Source organism: Prosopis cineraria, unplaced genomic scaffold (genome assembly GCF_029017545.1).
Source record: "Prosopis cineraria cultivar Desert tree isolate PC_DT_omini unplaced genomic scaffold, ASM2901754v1 PC3, whole genome shotgun sequence".
In the NCBI taxonomy this organism is placed as follows: Eukaryota; Viridiplantae; Streptophyta; class Magnoliopsida; order Fabales; family Fabaceae; genus Prosopis; species Prosopis cineraria.
In genome coordinates, this window is record NW_026555334.1 from 34,076,361 (window position 1) to 34,098,229 (window position 21,869).

At 33.4% G+C, this 21,869-nt stretch overlaps 4 protein-coding genes across 4 annotated transcripts; 1 reads left to right on the top strand and 3 right to left on the bottom strand.

Annotated features, from left to right (window-relative positions):
• Nucleotides 1-1,223, bottom strand: LOC129307155 (gibberellin-regulated protein 14-like). The gene is made up of 4 exons (XM_054948035.1): nucleotides 1,096-1,223; nucleotides 957-989; nucleotides 572-794; nucleotides 1-452 (listed from the first exon to the last, which is right to left on the bottom strand). Exons 1-4 carry the CDS (start codon nucleotides 1,150-1,152, stop codon nucleotides 268-270), a joined length of 498 nt encoding a protein of 165 aa, XP_054804010.1. The 5' UTR covers nucleotides 1,153-1,223; the 3' UTR covers nucleotides 1-267.
• Nucleotides 1,224-11,629: 10,406 nt separating this feature from the next.
• LOC129306203 (xyloglucan O-acetyltransferase 3-like) lies at nucleotides 11,630-13,900 on the top strand. Its single transcript, XM_054946662.1, has 3 exons — nucleotides 11,630-12,197; nucleotides 12,280-12,563; nucleotides 12,910-13,900. The coding sequence occupies exons 1-3, from the start codon at nucleotides 11,927-11,929 to the stop codon at nucleotides 13,660-13,662; spliced, it is 1,308 nt and encodes a 435-aa protein (XP_054802637.1). The 5' UTR covers nucleotides 11,630-11,926; the 3' UTR covers nucleotides 13,663-13,900.
• A 527-nt stretch (nucleotides 13,901-14,427) lies between these two features.
• On the bottom strand, nucleotides 14,428-15,482 carry LOC129306205 (uncharacterized). Its single transcript, XM_054946665.1, has 2 exons — nucleotides 15,153-15,482; nucleotides 14,428-15,038 (listed from the first exon to the last, which is right to left on the bottom strand). The coding sequence occupies exons 1-2, from the start codon at nucleotides 15,356-15,358 to the stop codon at nucleotides 14,861-14,863; spliced, it is 384 nt and encodes a 127-aa protein (XP_054802640.1). The 5' UTR covers nucleotides 15,359-15,482; the 3' UTR covers nucleotides 14,428-14,860.
• A 2,594-nt stretch (nucleotides 15,483-18,076) lies between these two features.
• On the bottom strand, nucleotides 18,077-19,648 carry LOC129306204 (uncharacterized). Its single transcript, XM_054946663.1, has one exon. It carries the CDS (start codon nucleotides 18,881-18,883, stop codon nucleotides 18,332-18,334), a length of 552 nt encoding a protein of 183 aa, XP_054802638.1. The 5' UTR covers nucleotides 18,884-19,648; the 3' UTR covers nucleotides 18,077-18,331.
• Between the last annotated feature and the right edge of the window lie 2,221 nt (nucleotides 19,649-21,869).

The following is a 21,869-nucleotide window of genomic DNA, read 5'->3' on the forward strand; positions in this document are numbered from 1 at the left end:
TTATAAAAGAAAATGGAAGTTTTCAAGCAATTAATAGCCTCGAAAAATATAGTGTTTCTAGAGATAGTATCTCGGAACTATGGGGATCATATGGACAACACGGAGAGTGTTGACCTACATAATAGCGTACAGCCGGTAAATAACTTAGTGCTTCCTCAGTCCCAGTCATTCAAAGTGAAGAAAACACCGGAAAAAGCAATGATGACGAGTACAACATAAATAGTTGAAGACGAAAGAGCTTAGGAAAATACGAAAGGTAAGATAAAATTAAGGGCACTTGGGTCTGTTGCCATGGGTGAGCATATCAGTGTAGCACTTGCCACAGACTTCGCGGTTGCCGTAGGTGCCAGGCGGAACACATTTGCATCGTTCACAGCATGTCGTGCATGCTCTAACACAAACTCTCTTTCTCGAGTGCAATTGGCATCTGTACTCGCATAGTGGCACGCAATCTGCCCATCAACCACTTTTAATTATCAGATCAATTTACGTACGTGCACACTCACTCACAACTAATTAACAAAAGCTCACGGCTATGTATGTTCTGATTATGCTAGTATTTAGAAATTACCCTTGTTTGATTTAACAATAGGAGCTGGAGGCGGAGCTGGTGCGACCGGCGGCTTCACTGGAGGCGGTGGAACCGGGGCCTTCTCCGGCGCCGGAGGACTTGGATATGGTGTCTTCACGACTGGAGGAGGAGGAGTTACTGGCTTCACTGGTGGCGGAGGAACATGCGCCACCACAGGAGGGGCAGGAGGCGGTGATGACACTGGAGCTTTCACGTAGTTCATCTGTAGATCAAACATCATATTCTCATGCACTCTCATAGGGATCTCATTACTTATCTAGTTTGATACAGAATTGCAAATCCTCTTTCTTTGTTTTTGATTCAGGAAAGCCAAACCAAACCAAACCAAGAGGAAATGTGATGAGGCTGCGATAGTGAACCATACCTTTATCTTAACTTCCTCATCATATGAATGAACCTGCAGAGAAAAGAAAGTTGGGATTTCCAGGGTTAGTGCACTTGAACCGACCAAACTAGTATGCTTGTTACCCAAATCTGCTTCGGATCAGAGTGAAGCACCATACCTCGGTAGCCATCACAAGGAAAAGGGCCAGCAGAAGAGTAGTTGATTTGGAAGCCATTATTGTATAGAAGAAGAGTGAAAAAGAAGTGAAGAGAGAAGGTTGTCAGTGTTGATTGACGGAGCAAGTGCCAGAGTACTCTAGCTTATATAGAGGGAGAGGATAAAGAGTTATAATGTTCAAAGCAAATTAAAATTCGGCTGCGTACAGTAATAAGCTGTATTTTAGGGAGTGTGTCGCTGTCCCCGAAATTGAGAGATAGGGTGTGAACCCACATGCCTTAACACGGTGTGCTGAACTAGAATATATATTTCTCATCAAAGTGTGTGTCGCCAGCAATGAATGCTGCTAAATTCGATGCTTGTCTATATGAACTTGGACTACTAATTAACCCACATCTCCCCGGATGAGATCTCATGAGTTCTGACCTCATCTCCATTGATATGACGAATTTAGCAGTTAAAATACTATTTAAACTGAATGGTGTCACCTAATCTTGTCTCACAGGGACTTGGAGATCGAGTAACATACTAACAGTCTAACACTAAATCGCAGCTAGTGAGCGGTGCCCTAGTGCCGCACATGGACAAATGTGGGAGGCACGTGGGCCAAATGTAGGCTGTCACCGAAGCTTTTCTTTGAAGTCAACTTGAAGAAGAGGAAAAACATGTCTGTAACACAGCTAATATGAGTGCAAACTTCTCATCACAATAATGTTGTTGTTGGCAAAGGTTTTTGGTGTCTGTGCGAATTTGCAAGTCTGCCAAGTTTACAATTAAAGCTGAAAAGCATAGGAAAGAGCAATGTGCACAGAACTGTACAACGCACAAGGGTTGGGTTCGTTCTGATGAGCTTCTCCGTCGATTCCAGACTTGAAGAAGAAGATACCTTCAGCCCAAAAGAAGATACCTTCGTTGCCATTTATTAACAAATTAAATAAACTGGGTTCCATAGCTAGCTCGTATGGTTAGGTGAGATGGAGGTAGATGTTCAATTTGATGAAAAAACGCTATTTTATGTCCATGAAAAATTACGATCCTTAAATCACATTTGCTCATCAGAATAAAATAAAATAAAATTAACTAAAAAAATAAAAATAAAAATAAGATAATTTAAAGAAGTAGGTGAATTCATAAAAAAGAAGGATAATTTAGTTCATAAAATTATAAATTATTATTTATAAAATTTTTAGAGGGTATAATAATTTTTACATTTATAATATATATTAATGAGCTTTATTATGCTTATTATGAGAGGAAAGGTGATTTAGTTTATTTTAATCTTGATCTTTTTAATTTATTTTATTTTATTTTATTCTAGTATGGAAATGTGACCTTACATATTGATAATTTACATTGACATGGTTGTTGATTTTACTGAATATGCCTTTTCATTAGAAACAACGTCCCTTGTTAATTTTTTAAGAACTAGGTTTATGCCTGGGAATGTTTTAGTAAGATAAAAATAAATATAACATAAATATTTAAAAAATTATTTTAGCATACTTAAAGTAACATATATTACCCCATGTGAATTAAAATTTAAGGAGCAGCCTCGATGTTGCAATATGCTAGCCTTATACACGTATTAAGAAAAAAAAAAGATCAATATTTTTTCAAATTTTTTACTTCCTGTAATTTAAAATATAATTTAACTTATCCCTTTTAAAAAAATTTTGTTACCTGTATCACCTTAAGAAAAATTAAATATGTATTATAATGAATCATTCTACAATTTATGTCATAATATTTTTATAAATCATAATTATAATAATTATAAATTAAGTTAATAATATAATCCATGTTATAATACTTTTTGTCAATCATATGTACATGTATTACAAGCAATACAACAATTGAGAAAGATTGAGCATTCAATGGAATGTAAATTCGATTAACAATATAATTCATGGTATAATAATATTTGTCAATCATATGGTACTCTATGCATTTTAAAATACAAAGAATAATTTATTATTCCATGACGTCTATTATCCCCACATAGTTAAAATTTAAATTTAAAAATAAAATATTTTATTTTATAATTTATCACTTAGCTTTATATTTTATTTTACAATTTATAAACTCATACATAAAAATTACAAGAAAAATTTATTTTATTTATAATTTATTATTTTGAATAAATTAATTTAATTTACACTTTTGAGTAAATTAATTTTTATAACTTTTCAAAATAAAATTTATAATTTTATTGCATATTTGAGGGCTATCATTTTTATTCAAAATCTTACATTTATTATAAATTTTTACTATAAATCCTATGTGATTTTCTAAAATATAATAATCTTATTATTTTTTACATTTTGTCTAAATTTTTAATATTTACATATGAGAATTTATATACTCTTTCTGTTCAAAAATATAAGACATTTTTAAGGAGTTGAATATTAAAAAATATAAGACATTTTTAGTCTTTCAAGATGTAATCATTATCTTTTTTTCAAAAATGTCCCTATTGATAATAACTTTATATTTATTGTAAGGTATTTAATAAGAATAAATATGAAAAGATGGGATTAATTTAAAAGTAAATAATTACTTTAGTAAGAGTGAGATTCGATTAAAAATTTTTTATATTTTTTAATAGAGAAAGTAGTAAAAATTTTTCACCTATACAAATAAAATTTATTAATTAAATTATGAGTCCCACACGGCCATGTCCACTTTTTCTAATGGTGGGTCTTATATTTATTTTTTTAATTATGAGTCTCACATCTATATTTCTTATTTTTGCTAACAAAATTATTCATTAACTATTTTTTAACAAAAATTGAAAAAAGATAGTATAATGTTCAAACTTCAAAGCACTGCTTTGACATTACACTGTACCATATAATATATTTATATATTGAATATGGATATTAATATTGATAATGGTGATTTTTTATTTAACAATAAATAAAATTTATAATAATTTTAATGAAAAATATGCTATTATAATTTACTACGTGTATTGATATTGATGATGATGCTTTTTTATACAACAAAAAATAAAATTTATGAGAATTTTTATCAAAAACATGTTAATTGATTTTATTTTCCAATGAACATTGCGATCAGCTGAATAAAGATGTCGCTACAAGAACACCAACGCCCCTAGCGTTTGCGGTCAGGCAAAATTAGCAAAACTATAACTAGTGATTTAGTTAAAGATATATACATATATATATATATATATACATACATATATTTCACTAGAATGTCTTGAAATTATTTTAAAGATGTGAAGAAGATTTCAAAAAGAGGCAAAGGAAAATTACATTCACATCCCAGATAAGAGAATTTATTATCAAAAAATTTTATAAAATTTATAAAATACTCTTAAATTTTAAATTTTGTGCACTTATAATTTAATTAAAGTTATTAATAACTAAACAATAATCATTTATAATTTATCATTTTATTTTATAAATTATAAATAACTGTTAATCATTTGTCAATATTTTTAATTAAGTTATAAATATATAAGATTTAAGATTTAAAAATATTTTATAAATTTTATGTGAACTTTTAACAATAAATTTTTTATGTAACGTATAGATAAAATTTTTTTTAAAAAAAAAATATATATATATAATCATTGAAGAAAAATCACTGTTGTTGATCTAGAGAGTCCATTGGTCACCCTCAAGATCTTCTTGGGCCAACCGGCCATTTTTAATTACTAATTTACTATACCACGCGACCTTTGCCTTCAAGTATCATGCCTTTTTTCCTGGCTGCAGTTAATGCCTCCCTCCTAACATCTCGTTTACAAATTACGATGTATTCTTTTTAAAAGTACTTCTAAATATCTTAAATTAATTAATAGGAGTAGTGTTTAAATCATTAATTTTATTCAAAAATAGATTAAACTTTAAATTTTAAATCTATTTAAATAAATAATTTTTAAATTTACACCATATTATCTCTCATAATTAATGAGTTTAAATAAAAATAATATTAAAAAATATAATTAATATTTCATTAAATATCTCATATTAAGAACTAAAAATTTTTTTCAAAAACTTTATAATAAAGACCAGAGAAAGTATTTCCACATTTTTTATTATTCAAGAAAAAACTTAAATTTTGTGTTTAAAATTTTAAAAATATTTTACTCATATAAAATATTTTCTTAAAAATTCATATTTTTGAAATCAATATTAAATGGAGATAAAAAATTGTTACAAATAATAAATATGATACCTTATAAATAGAATCAATACTCATATAAAATATTTTCTTAAAAAATTCATATTTTTGACATCAATATTAAATGGAGATAAAAAATTATAACAAATAATAAATATGATACCTTATAAATAGAATCAATACTCATATAAAATATTTTATTAAAAAATTCATATTTTTGACATCAATATTAAATGGAGATAAAAAATTGTAACAAATAATAAATATGATACCTTATAAATAGAATCAAGAAATCACTCCGTGATGATATTTTTTTCCCGTATTCCGTGCCTTGTATATATTTTTCATGTAATTGCACTTGTTTCCCAAACAATGAAACTCATTCAGTAACAGTGTTAAAGCAGAAGCTGTGTTGAAGAATAGTTCAATTGGGGTAGGGAGGGAAATGAATGATTGGGTGAGTTGGGCTGAGCTTAGGATTCCAGAGGGTGGGCCATGGCCAGCGCAGCAAGAGCAGTTAAGTTGGTAGTAAGCGGTCGGCCACCGAGCAGTAGGCTCCACAACATTGCCTCGTCCGCACTCCAAAAAGATAACATCCTTCATATTCTATTAGACAATTTTTTAGAAGGATTTTTTTTATTTTTAATGTTCACTCTGATTTTAAATATAAAAAAAAACTTAATTTATATGATTTTAGAAAGTTGATCAAGTATAATAACCATATTTAAATAAAATTTTTGAACTAAATTATTTTTATAATTAATGAAATAAATTTGATGAGTGAAAGTAAACATTGACTTTATAAGGAGTAATTTAAAAAAACTATAATGAATGCTTTTTAAAATTTATAATTTTGTTAATAAGTAAAAATAAAGAAACAAATAATAGTTTCTTTTATATTTGAAAACAGGTTAAGTATAAGATATTGGTGGTGGTGGGTTATTTATCATATTTTTTAATATTATCTCTATTTAAACTCATTAATTATAAAATAATATAATAAAAATTTAAAATTTTTTATTTAAATAGGAGTAAAATTAAAAATTTATTTTTTATTTATAAAATTAATAACTTAATCATCTATTTTTAATTTTGGTGAGATGGTTATAGGAGTGCTTTATAATAGGAATGAAGAAAATATGTTAATACTTTTTATTATTATCTCAAATCTTACTTAGTATGCTTCCTTTGCAACACAATTTAGGATCTTGTTTAAGAAATGCCTATTTTATAAATGCTAAACGTGACAAACTTGTTCTCTGAATCCCATTCTCGTCACACCGTGTGTATGAATCATACCTAGTTAAAAAAAGCCAATCACACTCCTCATGTTTCAAGAGCGATAAGCCAACTAATCTCTATTATGAGTAAATCATACTCATGATAACGTTTAAAAACTGAACATAGGGGGAGAAAGTTTATATCCTTTTTTTTTTTTTAGAGGGAATATTGATAAAACATGTCGGGGGACAATTGTTGTAGGGAAAAAAATGTTGGAGCAAGGCATATCAGAAGATGGCCGGATATAATAATCTGATCTACTCATAACCTAACCCTTTTTTTAAAAAAAAAAAATATGAGCATCTATCGCCAGAATTATTGGAAAAGCATTATTGCAATTGATTAAGCTATAGGGTCGCTGAGTAGCTGGAAGTCTATGTGTTATTATACAATCTTTTGATAGATTTGATAAAATTAATAGAAGAATACAAAGACAGAATGAAATCTATATAAACTAATTGATAATTCTGATCAAACTTGAATTCATTCAAAAAAAAGTTAAGAATGAATTTAATTATATAAATTTTTTTAAAAAAGTGTGATATTTTAAATTCAATTTGAATAAGCTCAATCAAAATTAAATACAGTTTGAATAAGCTCGACTGCTAGAATTTTCAACTCTACATGAATATAGAGTTAGTAATTTTAGTGAAGTCTAATGGGCCTGTCCGAACCCAATTAAAAATAATTAGGACTAAGCTTGATTATATGAACTTTTTTAAAAAAATAAGATATTTTAAACTTGATTAAAATAAGCTCACCTTGCCCGAATTACCGACTCTAATATAAACATATAAAATCATTCTTATATCAAAACTCAAAAATAGAGATAAAACGTACAAGCATACTTGAATCCATCACCATGTTTCTATATTTGATTATATAATTGAAAAGGGTGTGTTTTTTGAATTTGTCACGAGTAAAAACTTTATATGTTTTTAAAAAAAAAGTTAGAGAATGTCCACTCTAACCAACCAAACCAACAATCACAACCTCTATTTATAGGGTTAATAGGGTTGTGATATTTATGATTTTGCTCCTAAACAAATCATAAATATCACTTTAATCTCTACACATTTATCCCATTATAATTATACCTTTAAGTTTTAAAACTTTAATCTAAGTATATCACTTTATTTAGACGTGATTAAATAATAGTCACACATTTCTAATATATGCATGTGTGGTCCCATGTGTTAGATTTTATTTCTATCGTCTACTTGGCAACCATAATAGCACGTACATTATAAATGTTACATGGATGGAGTTTGAGGTAAAAATAAGTGAAAATCTCCGGTTATAGATGCTGGTATAAACAAAATTCACAGATCAAAGATGGATTCTCAAGTGAGCATGAAGGTTGATCCAATACCGGTGAGATGCGGATATTACCATATCACTGATCAAAGATGCAATTGAAATGCAATCACTTCCGGCTTATATCCTGTTGCACAACAAAACCATAGGACTTGGCTGGCCGCTCACTCACCAGATACATTTAACAGCGTAAATCTACTCCGTCCTGTAAGAACTGTGATGATTGTAAGCGACTCTAATCAGGCGATAAGCTCATGCTTTCCCAAAAAGAATTTGTGAAAGAAAAAGGAATAAGAGCACGGGCTTATTTCAACAGCTTGTATCTAAATTTAAAAATATGGGTAACCCGAGCCTTGTGAACTTAAGTAAGGGCTTGAATTTTAAAGTCTGATTCTTTATTTTAAATTTTATTTTTTAAACCCAGCCTTTATGTGAAAGGTATAGGGTCGGGCCTACAAGCCTTTTTAAAAAAAATTAAAATAAAATTAAATATTATAAATTAATTAAAATATTTTCAAATAAAAAAACAAAATTCTTATAATTTTTTAAAAATTAAACAACACATATTTAGAAGTTTAGTAATAAAATTTAAATCTTAATTAAAAAATAGTTTATTTTTTATAAATACACAAACATAATAATTATAGAAAAATAAAAAATATCATAAATTTTATACTATTCACCGATATTTATTAAATTATGTTAAATTAATTTTAGAATAAATTAAAATTAATAATAATATAATGCATGTAGGATCAGGTGAGCAGATCATGGGCTTCAAACACATGTTTCACCAAAGAAAATAATAATAATAATATAATGGGGTTTGAAGGGCCGCTCGAGCCTGAGCCCTTTTTTACAAAGTTTATCAGAGCTAAGCCCTCAAGCTTGATTATTTTAAAAAAATTATTTTTAAAGTCTGAATTCTTATTTAAATAGGTCTTTCAAGATCAGCCCTTCAAGCCCAATCCTTATTCTTAACTCTACTTGTATCCTTTAAACATTTAAGTTTGTGAAAGGATTTGTGAGAATGAAAATGAAAACGAACGTGAGTGTTAATTTCATTTTGTTAACCAAAAAAAATTAAAAAAAATATTCCAACCAAACTTGTTCAAGTTCAATCTTGGCTTGAATTTTTTTTAAAATATTTGAATGGCTTGAATAAATTTGAAATAAGGAAAATTGATAAACTCTCAAATATAATCTTAAAATTTTTCAAGCTTATTCAGTTTATCAGTTGACTCATCAAGTTTGATCCAAATTATTAGATTTAGATTTAAAATTTAGTGTTTATCAGGTGCCTGTAACAGAAATATTGTTGGCCGAAAAAGTAACAGAAATATTATCTAGACACTTCAAATGTACCTCACCACCTCAAACTGGACTTCCAAAAATGAAGTAATTTAATTCCCTCAATCAAAAAGGGCCGTTTCATGTGGGCCTTCTTGCCTCAATCTTAGACCAAAAGGAAAACGGAAGGGCCTTTCATATAGCCAACTTTTCCACCTCTTTCTTAAAAAAAAAAAAAGAAAAAAAAAGAAAAGAAAAGAAAAACTTTTCCACCTCCTTAACATTTTTGCCGCCGCATTTTCTTTGCTTGAAGTGTAAGTCACTTTGGCGTGGGTTAGTGGCCATAAAACAATGATTTCATTCTCGGATAAAACTTGCCAAAGCAGTCAAATTTCCAAGAAAACACCATTTTAATTGCTTAATTACTACATAAATTCCTTTACTTTTAACAAAAAACATTATTTTTAAAAATAAAAAAGAATCAAATTTTGAGTATTATATTTAAAAAAATCAAATTAAAAGAGGAGAATATTTTATAATTTCAGCAATTAATCTGCTATTATACAATTACTTCTCTCATCTGAAAAATTTGCGTTTAAAATCAAGTGTCTGTTTAAAACCCAAAAAAAAAAAAAAAAAGAGAAATCCCATCTAGGCCAACTGCAAGAAATGACAATCCTTGGAGCGGCAAAAAATAGAAATGAACTCCACGTTGTGATAAAAGACTCCTAGCAGATGCTGTGAGCAGTAGAAAAGCAAGTGCAAGCTCCTTCCTGTACATATATCCTGTTCCTCTTCTTTTTTGGGGGCACTTCTGCTTCCTTAATCTTGCTCAATGTTTCTAACCCTGATTCTGAGTGCCTCCTCAAAATCTTATCTTCATTTGAACACTTTGATTCTCTCAGCCAATGCTACTAAATCTGACTCCGAGGATCTCCATGTCTTATTTGTCACAACCCACTCATGAGCACTTCCCAGCGGAAACAGTCCAGAAACCTGAAGGTCGAACTTTGTCATTGACATGGTATTCTCGAACAGCAGGCGACCATTAGCTTTTTGGTCAGCCTCGAAGTGGAAGAACAGGTTGATGTTCTGAAGCCCTGTCAGTAAATTCCCATCCTTGTTCACAAGGGGCCACCAAGGCTCTACCCTGAACCAAACCCTGTAGAAAATGAGAAGTTCACAAAATTCTATATAATATTACCATCCTCATATAACGTGAAATGTCTGCGTGCAAGTCTCAAATTCTCACAAAATGATAATATATTTGAATTTTTAAAGAAAATCCAATCATTGGATGCTAAGTTATAAACATCATATTATTTTTTTTGTTATTAAATAAGTGTATGAGATTATTTTTGCCATTGTTGAGGGTGTTTCGGCATTCAGGTACAGTACTGGTATCCGAAATTAGAAAATGAGAGGTCAAAGTCTAAATCCTAACTCTGGTGCTGGTAATGCTGATTCATCAGAACAGGAATATGACCATAGGCTGCCTAGCTCCGGTCCCCAGTTCTCAATCCTTGAGGGAGGAACAGATGAGGTTGTTTCAGATGGCAGAAGGTGTACGTAATGCAGTGAAGGGAGCTTCTTCCGATGAAGTTTGAACTATTGTTGCATATAATGCAGCTTCCCTGGGAATGTCTGCATTATTGGGGATGGCTCACCTGTGTTTATTTCATTTTCCTAAGGTGATCTGACTTAAACTCCAATTGTCAGATAAATTGCCCAAGTTATTCACCCTCACCCTTCTGCAACAGTTTCGCAGTTGTTTTGGAGATTCGTTGTTCGTTCAGGTAGGTGATATTGTGTTGATTCATGAGATGAGTTGGTTGGAAAGAAAAATGTTGCACTGAACTCACCTAAACCATCCAAGCAAGTACAGCGTGATTGGATGTTTCTTTTGACTCGAGACTTCATTAACTGTGCGGTCACAAACTTGGATTCTGCTTCTGAAAATTGTCGGCAATGAGGTCCATTACACAATTGAAAATGCTGAGTGCACTCAATTAGGGACACTCCTTTTATGGAAGATCGATGAAAAATGGAGGGAAATATGTTCCCCATGGGCCATGGCCTACAATCACTTTGTCTGTACATGTACATATGGTGGTTGTGGAAGAATGATTCGTCCGTGACATGCACGTGTTATCCTCCGTCGTTATGGATTGAAGTCGCATCACTCATCCAAGATCTAATTTCATATCATGAGCATCATCAAAAAAGTATCTTATTCTTTTGTGACAAGGTGCCATAATTTACGTTTTCAAACAGAGAAGAAAGGCGTAAATGGCAACGGAGGCATATTTGAAGCAGCTGCTTCGTCAACTTTGCCACAATCTTTAGTCTGAGTCTTGTCGAAAGCGCTTTAAAAGGCGAGTTGAAGACTGCTTTTTGTCTTGCCCTCCGCCCTTGGTGTGGGGCAAGTCATAAAGCATACGTTGGTGTGAAATCGAATTTATGAAGTGCATGGACTTTAAAAAAATCCCTTCCCCATCAGCATCACATTACATCGTCCTTTGTCCCCGAGAATTCAGGGAGTTTGGGGATGGTCCACAGCCTTACCAAGCTCACATGCACGGTTGAATTTCGCTTTGCCATGTGTCAACCTCCCACGGTTCATTTTGGACAGAGATAAAGCACTTGTTTTTACCCTTAAAGAATGTGAATATTTTTTAAGTCAACAAGCAACATACTTTTTAGTTAGGTTAATATATAAGTTACAGAAACAAAAATTATTTGGATTCTCATGGTTCTCTCTCTTTAAGCCCCTCTTCTCTGGCCGTCTGTAGATGTCGGAGAGGACTATGAAGTCTTGGAGTGTGCCTTTTCAGGACAGAATTGATGGCTATAGCAGAAACGAGAGATGCCTCAACACGGGAAATATGGTGCCTTTTGTTTTGACGTCTCTGTTCATATCCTCCATTTTCGGTGTCTTCCTTCTCCGTTCCCCTTACCCTCTGTCTGCCATAATGTCCACTCGAGGCTCTGACGCAGTTGAAAAACACTTCCCAGAGCAACAAGAGCTTGGTAGTGCAAACTTTAAGTCCAAATCACAAAACGGTAAGTTTCAATCTGTTTCGTTCATCGTCCTCTTGCTTGGCTCTCGGTTGAGTGAACACAATTTGGGTTTTGGATCTTGCAGAGCAGAAATCGTGTGACCTGTTTAAGGGTCGGTGGGTTGCAGCTCCAAGAGGATCGTACTACACAAGTTCTAGCTGTAGGACAATCCCAGATACGAAAAACTGTCTGAAACAGGGCAGGAAAGATAGCGATTTTCTCAACTGGAAGTGGAAGCCAGAGGAATGCGAACTTCCGAGGTTTGACCCCAAAACATTCCTTGACATGGTTCGAGGGAAGAAAATGGCGTTCATCGGAGACTCTGTGTCTAGGAACCACATGGAGTCCCTCCTCTGCCTTCTATCACAGGTCAGTGTTGCAATTATCACTAGCACATGAACTTCCCCTGCATTTTGCCCCAAACCACTTAAATTCCCAAGCATAATTGTCTTACCAGATGAACACAGTTTTTGTTTCTAGTGAATTTGGAATTTTCCAATATCATAATTTTACTACACAACGGACACGCCAAGTATATCCTCTATTAAACCAGAAATTCTTTGCTTGGATTAAAAGGGTATGCGATTACCAGTACGTAATGCATTGGACATTGCCATGGCCTAGCGTGGGTATTCAGGCAAAGCGAAAATAACTCAGAAGCTCCAACTAAGCCAGAACTTAGACAAGCATTGACATGGCTTCTATAATTTTACAGGAAGAAATCCCAAAGGATATATATGAAGACCCCGAAGATCGGTTCCGAAAATGGTATTTCGCAGAGCACAACTTCACTCTCATGTCCCTGTGGAGCAGATTTCTGATAGTAGGAGAGGAAAGAATCACAAACGGCACAGGGTCCAGCATTTTTGACATGCAGCTGGACAAGGTGGACGATGATTGGGCCACAGAGTTTTCCGACCTGGATTACGCAATAATCTCAGACGGGCATTGGTTTTTCAGGGTGCTGTACCTTCATGAAGCAAACAAACTAAAAGGATGCGTATACTGCCACGAACCAAATATCACGCACTACGACATCGATTTCCCCATAAGAATGGCCTTTCGTTCTGCATTCAGATACATGAGCAACAGCAAGAGAAGAGTGACACTGTTAGTGAGAACATTCGCGCCATCTCACTTCGAGAACGGAACATGGAACACCGGAGGGTACTGCAACAGGACGAGCCCGATGAGTGAGGAAGAGGCTGACTTGGAGAGCGTAGAGTGGAAAGTGAGGAATGTGCAGATAGAGGAGGTGGAAAGAGCGAGGAAAGAAGAAGGGCATAGAATTGGGGTGGTGGACGTGACGAGGGCGATGCTGATGAGAGCAGATGGGCATCCCGGGGAGTACTGGGGAAACAAGTGGATGAAAGGTTACAGTGACTGTACACACTGGTGTATGCCTGGTCCCATTGATGCTTGGAATGAGTTCTTGCTCGCACTTCTCACGAGGGAAGCTTGGTCCTGACCTGTCATCACTATGGAGTTCTGTATCAGATTTTTCTGAGTAGCTTCCTTTGCTCTTCCTCAAGTTGAGGCATCCGGCTATATGCATATTCCACTTGTATATTAAGAAGCATCATGACATCTCATACTCTAGAGGATCATAACATATTTTTCAGCACTCGACACTCATTAAATATTGTATGCTAGAATATAATAATATTCTTATAGTGGTTCACTATATAATTCTAATTTCTCATTTCATCTAAATGTTCATTTATTATTATATAACGTAGATTGGTTTCGCAGGCCATCTTCCTCTCAAATAATGCGTTCTTGTTTTAGCTTTTCAACGCTGAAACCAGATCTTTACTCGTTTGATTGTGGGCGGGTGTTTCGAAATATATTTAGGGGATGCAGAAAATGGCTAGTACCTTTAGTTTGACATATACTTCATCTTGTTGGTCGAAAAATGAAAAAATTTCTGTTTTGCTCCATAACACCTTACCATTCTTCATGTCAATTTAACACTCACAATTCACTCAATAACACAAGGTTTTGATGGGTGTTCTAGAGCATATGCAATAACCATTTGAATTTTGTGCTTATTTGAAATATTAACTTAGAAAAGCTTGGGTGTTTCCCCCCACCTAGCTATCTATAGTAATTTGCTTTTGTCTTTTGATGTTCTGGCCCAAAAATATTGCTTTCAAGTTAGGGCCGTTTAGCCCTATATATATATATATATATATGGTTTATCGGACATCTATATAAACTGCGTTATACAAGGTTCAGCTCAACCATGACTTGCATTCAATCTAAACATGGTTTACTGTTCACATGATTGCAACATCTTCCATTACGATCAGCACAATACATGCAATAGCGTGTTTCCAGAAAAGTTACGATTGCATGGCTGCATCAGATCGAAGATATCATAATCCAAAGCAACCATTAAGAACAAGGTTTGCAGCCGTAATCACAGGAAGATGACCCAGGATCAAGGGTGTTCAATTTGTAATGCCCCCATAGAAAACATTAATCATGTTTTTAAGGAATGCAACTAAACTGCTGATGTTTGGTGAAAGATTTTAACACCGGGTATGCATACTAAATTTTATGGGAAGAATATAAGCCCTGTTCGGTAAGTGGGACTGGAGAGGAGGGATTGGCATTGGGATTGAGTAATCCCAACTTTTCCACGTTGGAATGAATATTTAGTCTCAGTACCACCTTACATAGGATGACCCAATACCACCACTCTCTAGTATTGCAAAATCAATATTGGGATTGCCTTTTTGAGGATGAAAATGCCCTTCCACCCTCTCTTCTCCACGGTGCTCATGCGCATTCGAATGTCGACAAACAGAAGCAGACGATGAAGGTGAGTGATGAGCAGATCTAGATTGAAATCAAACAGAATTGAGCGATGAGCAGAAGCTAACTTGGAATTGGATGATGACGAACAAATCTAAATCAAGATTGAACAAAATCGAGCAACAAGCAAAAGTGTACCCAAAATCGAACGATGACGAGCAAAGTTGAGCAACGAGCCACCAGTGTCCCCATAGTTTGCTTCTAGGTTCTTCATCATCATCATTGTTTTTCATCATCGTTCCTTTGTCATTTATAGTTGGAAGGCATAGCAATGAAGATGGCAAATGAGCCTCTCTCCATAGAAGACTTTGATGTGGGTACGAACATAAGCGAAAGAGCCACATGAAGAAGAAAGAAGAGGAAGAAGACGATGCAGATGGGCGGTGGAATGAGTTGCCCTATCGCAATCATTGTTTGGGGGAGAAGGAGAGTTACATTTTTTTTTTTTGTTTTAGGGGATATTATAGTTTTTTCACAATTTATGTTTAATTTTAAAATAAAATAAAAATAATTATTTTTTATAAATATTACTTCATACCAAATATAATTTTAAAGGCTTATTTTCACTATCACTTTTAATTTGAATCTCAATTCCTCTCAAGCAAAGCCTGCATGCCAAACAGGGCCACAAGGTCTTGGCTATTATAGGTGCTGCAGAATCCCCGCATTGATATCTCCTGGACAATTGGTGCGAGCATACTCGGTTGGAAACTCGAAATCACATCATCTTTGCTGGCGAAACTTCTACAGCTGATGGCATTTTATGCCACGTTAGAGCTCTCGTGAACCACACTATTAAAACTTTCTCTACCTTCAAGTTACTTATATAATTTGTTTTGTCTTCTTGTAAAGCTTATTTCTTTCCTAAGGCCTGTTATGTTTGCCTGGTTGTATATTGCACTTTCGATTAATGATATTCCATTTTCACCGGGAGGGAGGGAGGGAGGGAGGGAACAAGGTTCGCAACCTCATCACCTGGCTCATTGAGGTCTCTTGGCACATTAAGAAGTTGCACATTCTACTCTCCTCTACGCAATAGCTTTTTAAATAAAATTATTATAACAAACGAAATTCCAAAACGCAGCGATGAATCAAGCTGCATTTGTGTTTATTTGAGCCATTACCAGAATAAAGTTCTTTTTGTTATCATTAATCTTTATGGTACCCTAGTATCATGATATCAAGTTATCAGCTATTTATCAAAAATTCAAAATCAGTTCAAGCCGTTGGATGATGCTTGTACCGTTATGCAGTTACACTGAAGCAGATATGATTGAAACACCTCCAATGAGCACATGAAATTCGTTATGCATATGCTTATTCCTAACCGAAACCATTTAGACATAAAACATGAAGGACAGGAACCAGTTACAGTAAGAAGTTCGGAGAGGAAGAAAGCATCACCAGAGAACTAACGGATATAAAAGATGTTGATGATTGGCTCAATAATTGAAGGGCCAATCGGTTCCTCACCTATACCAAAAAGAGCCTTGAACAGCCAGTCAACATAACAACCAAACATGGCAATCATGCATTAAAACTTCTATTGATCATCAAGTCCAGCACGCCTTTATTTTATACAAATGTTGGCCACTAATTTCACCCAAGGGTAGCTTCAGCTGCACGTATGTCAACAAACAAGCAAGGCAATTAGTTCCACTACCCAATGCCCACTACCAATAGATGGCGGATCCTAATAGACAGAAATGACTTAAATTGTTTAACCATCCAGCAGAGTCCCACATAACTAGATGAAAAAAACTGAGGGCTTGTATTCCACTCCCCAAATCCCAAAAGGTTGGGTCTCCTAAGGAGGAAGAACATAGGTCTGAATTTGTTCTCAAACATGTTAAGAAATTGAGTGGCAAAGGTTTGGCTTAAGAGAGCACGGCTTGCAATTGCCTCAATCAATAGAAAATATGATTGTCAAACTGAATTTATTCTCCTGCTGCATGGTGATAAACATGTTAAGAAATTCAGTAACAAAGATTTGCCTAAGAGACCAATGTTGCAATGGCCTCAATCGATATAATAAGACTATCAAAGTAATAAGAAACCCTTCCATAATAAAAAAAAGAACCTAGAAAGATCTAATTGTCATATTTCAGCAAAATCAGATTATTAAGCAAAAGGGCTTCAGAATTAAGATGAGTCAGACAATCAGAATAGCCAGCTGATGCATGGGCGAGGAACAGAAATGAACAGCAAATGGACTGTCTCTCAGTGTCTGATAAAAGGCAAAACAGAATGGAATATGAATGACAAATAAAGAAACAATGTCGACAAAGAGTCCAATGAAAGAACACGAAGCATATCACACGTGACAAGACAAGGAGAACATAGATCAAACGAACTGCATCAGTTTTCAAAGTTACCATAAAAAGAGTAGTAGTATTAGGTGACTCTCAAAACTACAAGAAGTGCTTCAATAGCAACAACAAATTAATAATCAGAAAACCATGATTGTCGTGTTTAGTTGACCCAAGGACCTAATAGGAACGTTGACATGTTTCACAGTCATCCGCTGTAACATTTAGGGGCAAGAAGAAATTTTATCACAAACAGCCATATACAGAGGACAAGCCATTGACATTTTCTCCACATTGATGTAAGACAGCACAGAAAGCAAACATAAAACGTCAGAACAACCACAACTTCCAGCCCCACTGCATGTACAACGAGGAGACACTGAAATAAGCCCCATGTGCTGATACAAAGAGAAGCAAGGAATAATAATGTTAGTAGAGACAGGTTTTCCCAAAGACAAGACCCTCCAACTCACCAATCAGCAAGATGAAGAACACAGCCCCACAAAGCTCCTCTCTTTACTCCCTTCTAAGGCCCCTGAAGCTAAACATAAATAATTGCTCCCTATGGGCTCAAGCATTGAACAAATTATCCAAAAGTTTCCATAAGTTTATCCATATATAAGGGGCAGCAGGCAATTCCAAACTTTTATAACAAATTATGCAAATATCCAGAGAAGGGTTAACAGAACATAAAGTCATTTGGATAAAACTGACTACCTTTCTTTGCTAAAGGATAAAAGGAAGTTGATCATATAAACTAATCGCCATCTATCATATTATGCAAATTCCAAATTGACACGAGAAATTATTTACGAGTTTCAGCCATCTTGGCAGTCGTTATAGCAACAGAGTTTTGTGAAGAATGAAGCCCTCCAATACATTCTTGAAACCAAAAGACAATAGAATCTCAAACTAAGAGAGAGAAAAACGAAGCTAACAATAGACGATAATAATAGCATTTCTCTCACCTCTAGGAAACAAAACTAAATTCTACATTATACTATAACCTTATGTTTCTACTGGATTGCCAAGCACATATGAGCAGAGTTCACGAACTGGCGAGAACTCCACCAGTCCGATATCCGTAGCATACCCATTGACTGGCAATTTTAAATCTCGCAAGACACAGAATGCCTCAGCCATCCTAGATTTTGGCACTTCCTGCGCAACCGAACAATAAGGAATCCAATAATCCTGGCGATATTCCTCGCTTATCTCGACGCCTTCTTTCTTCAGCGCATCACACAATTGCGCTTGGAACTGAAGTAGCGAGACTGAGGGCGTGGGTGAAAGGAAAAGGACATTACTGTCATTCGGCAGACTCCCAATGGAAGAGAAAGATAGAGGCAGAGTTTCAAGCTTGGCTGCGAAATTCTTGATAATGGATTCAAGCTTGATAGGATCAATAAATTGGCTTGAGAAAAGAGTGATGTGGGGGCGCGACTCAATTTCGATGAGTTGGGTACTGATTTGTCGGCGAGCAAGGACATTCCAGGCCTTCAAGACCTGATTTTCAAGCGCAGGGTCGAAGTAAAGCTCAATAGCATAGCCTTGCGACATTGCCTTAAAATTGAGGTAGAATGGAGAACTTGAAGAACTGAAAAGCAGCGAAACCCGAGTTTCAAGACTGAGATCTCAGAATAGCAGGAGGCAAAAAAGTGACGAAATCGGACCCGCCCACAGAAGAAAGAGAAGGGAAAAGCCAGATTCCGCCGCAATGGAGAAAGAAAAGAAAGCGCGCAAGTGAAATACAAAGTGAGGGACGCAAAGCGGATGAAAGAAAACCGGAAGAAATGGATAATTGGAGAGAGAGACAGAAGGGAGGAGTGGGGAGTAGAAAGAAACGAAAGCTGAAAAGGGTCAGATTGGGATGAGAAATCAAAGTGAAACGAACAATTACACGTGAAGGGGATGGTTAAAGTTTGTATCAGAAAGAGACAGAGGGAATAAAGGAAGGAGAAATCAGAAAAAGCTCAGGGAAGCAAACCCCGTTGCTGCGAGGAAGCCAAGAAGGGATCAGAGTTTGGCAGTAGACAAGAGGAAGAAGGTGTTCGCTGCGCCCGGTCGAGGCACCCCAGTCTCGTTCCTCAGCATTAAACTCCAAAGGTCCTAATGACCAAACAGGCCCTAAATCGAATTCACAAATCACAATCAAATCATAATTACCCTAAACGCGTGAGCGTCCTTCTTTCTCGCCCAGACCCCTTTTTAGAAATGGCATTCTCTTGGGTGTCTCACACAGCACTACCAGATTTTGCTCGGAATCCAATTCCAAGGTTTGGTGAATATCTACGCCAATGCTCTGCGAGCGTGTCCTCATCGCTGCTTTAGATCTTTGTTGTTCATTACTCCATTTTGAGGTTTCAACTTTTCATCTTTTTGTTGGTAAAACAAAAACTTTTCATCCCTTGACTTTTTTTAATATATATATATATATATAGAGCTTATATCATTATATTTACCATGAAATCACACGCATGAAGAGTCCCAAAACAAAAAAACAAAAAAACAGGGATAGAGTCTACTTCCTGGAAACAATTTTTTGATAAATAGCCACTATATTGCCCCGCGGCCGCGGGTTTACTCCGAGAGGTTGCGTGAAAAATGAAGAATTTAGGAGTTTTGTTTTTTTTAATTGAAGAATTTAGGAGATATCTATGAGTTCTTATGCTATCTTCCCTCCACAAAAGCCACCCTCCTGCATGGCACCAATAGTATCCGAATCTTAAGAGTTGTTTGGAATTGTTTTTATTTTATTATTTTTAAAATTAATATTTTATAAAATATGTTATGAAAATAAAAAAATAATAAAAATAAGTGTTTTTTTCATTCTCACTTGTTCTTCAGAACAATAATCATAAAACACCTAAAAATTGTTTTTATTTTTTTTATTTTTTAGAACAATATTTTATTTTTTTATTCTTTAAAATACTTTTAAAAAACACGTTACCAAACAAATTTTTTTATTCTTTTATTTTGGAGAACAGAAAACTGTTCTCAAAATAAATTTTCAAACAAGCACTTAATTGGTTTTTCTAGTTTTCACAAATTATATTTAATTTATAACAGTTTAAAATTTATACTTGTTAATTTTTTCTCAACAAAATTCCACGGGTTATAATTTGATTATTCATAGTAATAAAAATAAGTCAATTAATACTAAACATTAACATAGAGTTATGATTTAAAATTACAAACGACAATCAAATATTTTAATTCCATATAAATATATAAACGACATTTAAAATTGTCGATAAAATGTCACTTAGATCTGAGATGAATGTAATGTAAAAGTACGAAAATATCGTTTATAATTTAATGAAATCAATATGCTTATATACAAATTGTAAGAAACCACACGCTGTGCAAGCGTATGGATTCACTGTGGTAAATTAGTCTCTAATTTACTCTATTTTATATATATATACACCTGACATTATCATGCAAAAAAAAAAATTTATTTGTTATTATTATTATTATTCAAAATGAACAAGAGAATATTAGCCTAATGCCTATGAAAAATAGAGTTCCTAGAAATTGTGGATGATGTTTTTAAATATTTTAAAATATGATCCATTCACAAAATCAATTGAAAGTGATTTTTTCTTTTATTCACAGAACAAATATATAAAACATGCAATAAAAACTTTTGCATGAACTTAGCCAGCAATATATCTTGTACAACTAAATGATTTTAATGTTCAGATAATTTTTTTAACCATAAGCTAATTGAATCGATTCTCTACACACACAACCATCACTACTAAAAAAATATAAATTAGCGAGAAAATTTAGTAAGAGATCATTCATTTTTCTTTAAAATATCAAATTAGCAAAAAAAATAGTGAAAAACTGTTTCTCTCTAAAATGAGAGGATTAATAAGGAAAATAGTAAGGGACTGTCAATTTATCTTTAAAATAAGATATTAGCAAAGGATTTAGTAAGAAATTCTATTCCTAACTAATTATCAGAAAAAAATTAAATTTTAGCAATGACTTTTAATTATATATTTAATTATTTTCATTTAAAAATAAAAATTTAATTTAAAGATTAACTAAAATATTCATAATAAAATTATTTAACATTTAAAATTTTCTTTTTTTAAGTTGATTTTCATTAATAAAGTAAAATTTTATTAAAATATAATATAAAGAATAATTTAAATAAAATATAAATATTTTTAACATATTAATAATTAAAAATAAAATTTAATATATATGCATGTGTATTTTATAATATATTATTTGTTATATTTATATAATTAAATAATATATATTTAATTTCTCATATAATGACTACAGATGCTTATCAATTCAATTGACGAAAAAGAAGAGCATGAGGTTTGAAAAATAAGAGGTCAAAGGTTCAAGTATTAGTTTTGGCATAAATATAATGAATATGTGACATGATAAAGAGAAAGTGACATGGTGTAAGGTGAATGAGGAATTGAATCCCTCGCTTGCAATCCCTCATTAAATTTAGCAAGCTTTTTTTAGCTATGAATTTAATGAGAGACAAAATCTCTCACTAAAATACAATTTAGTG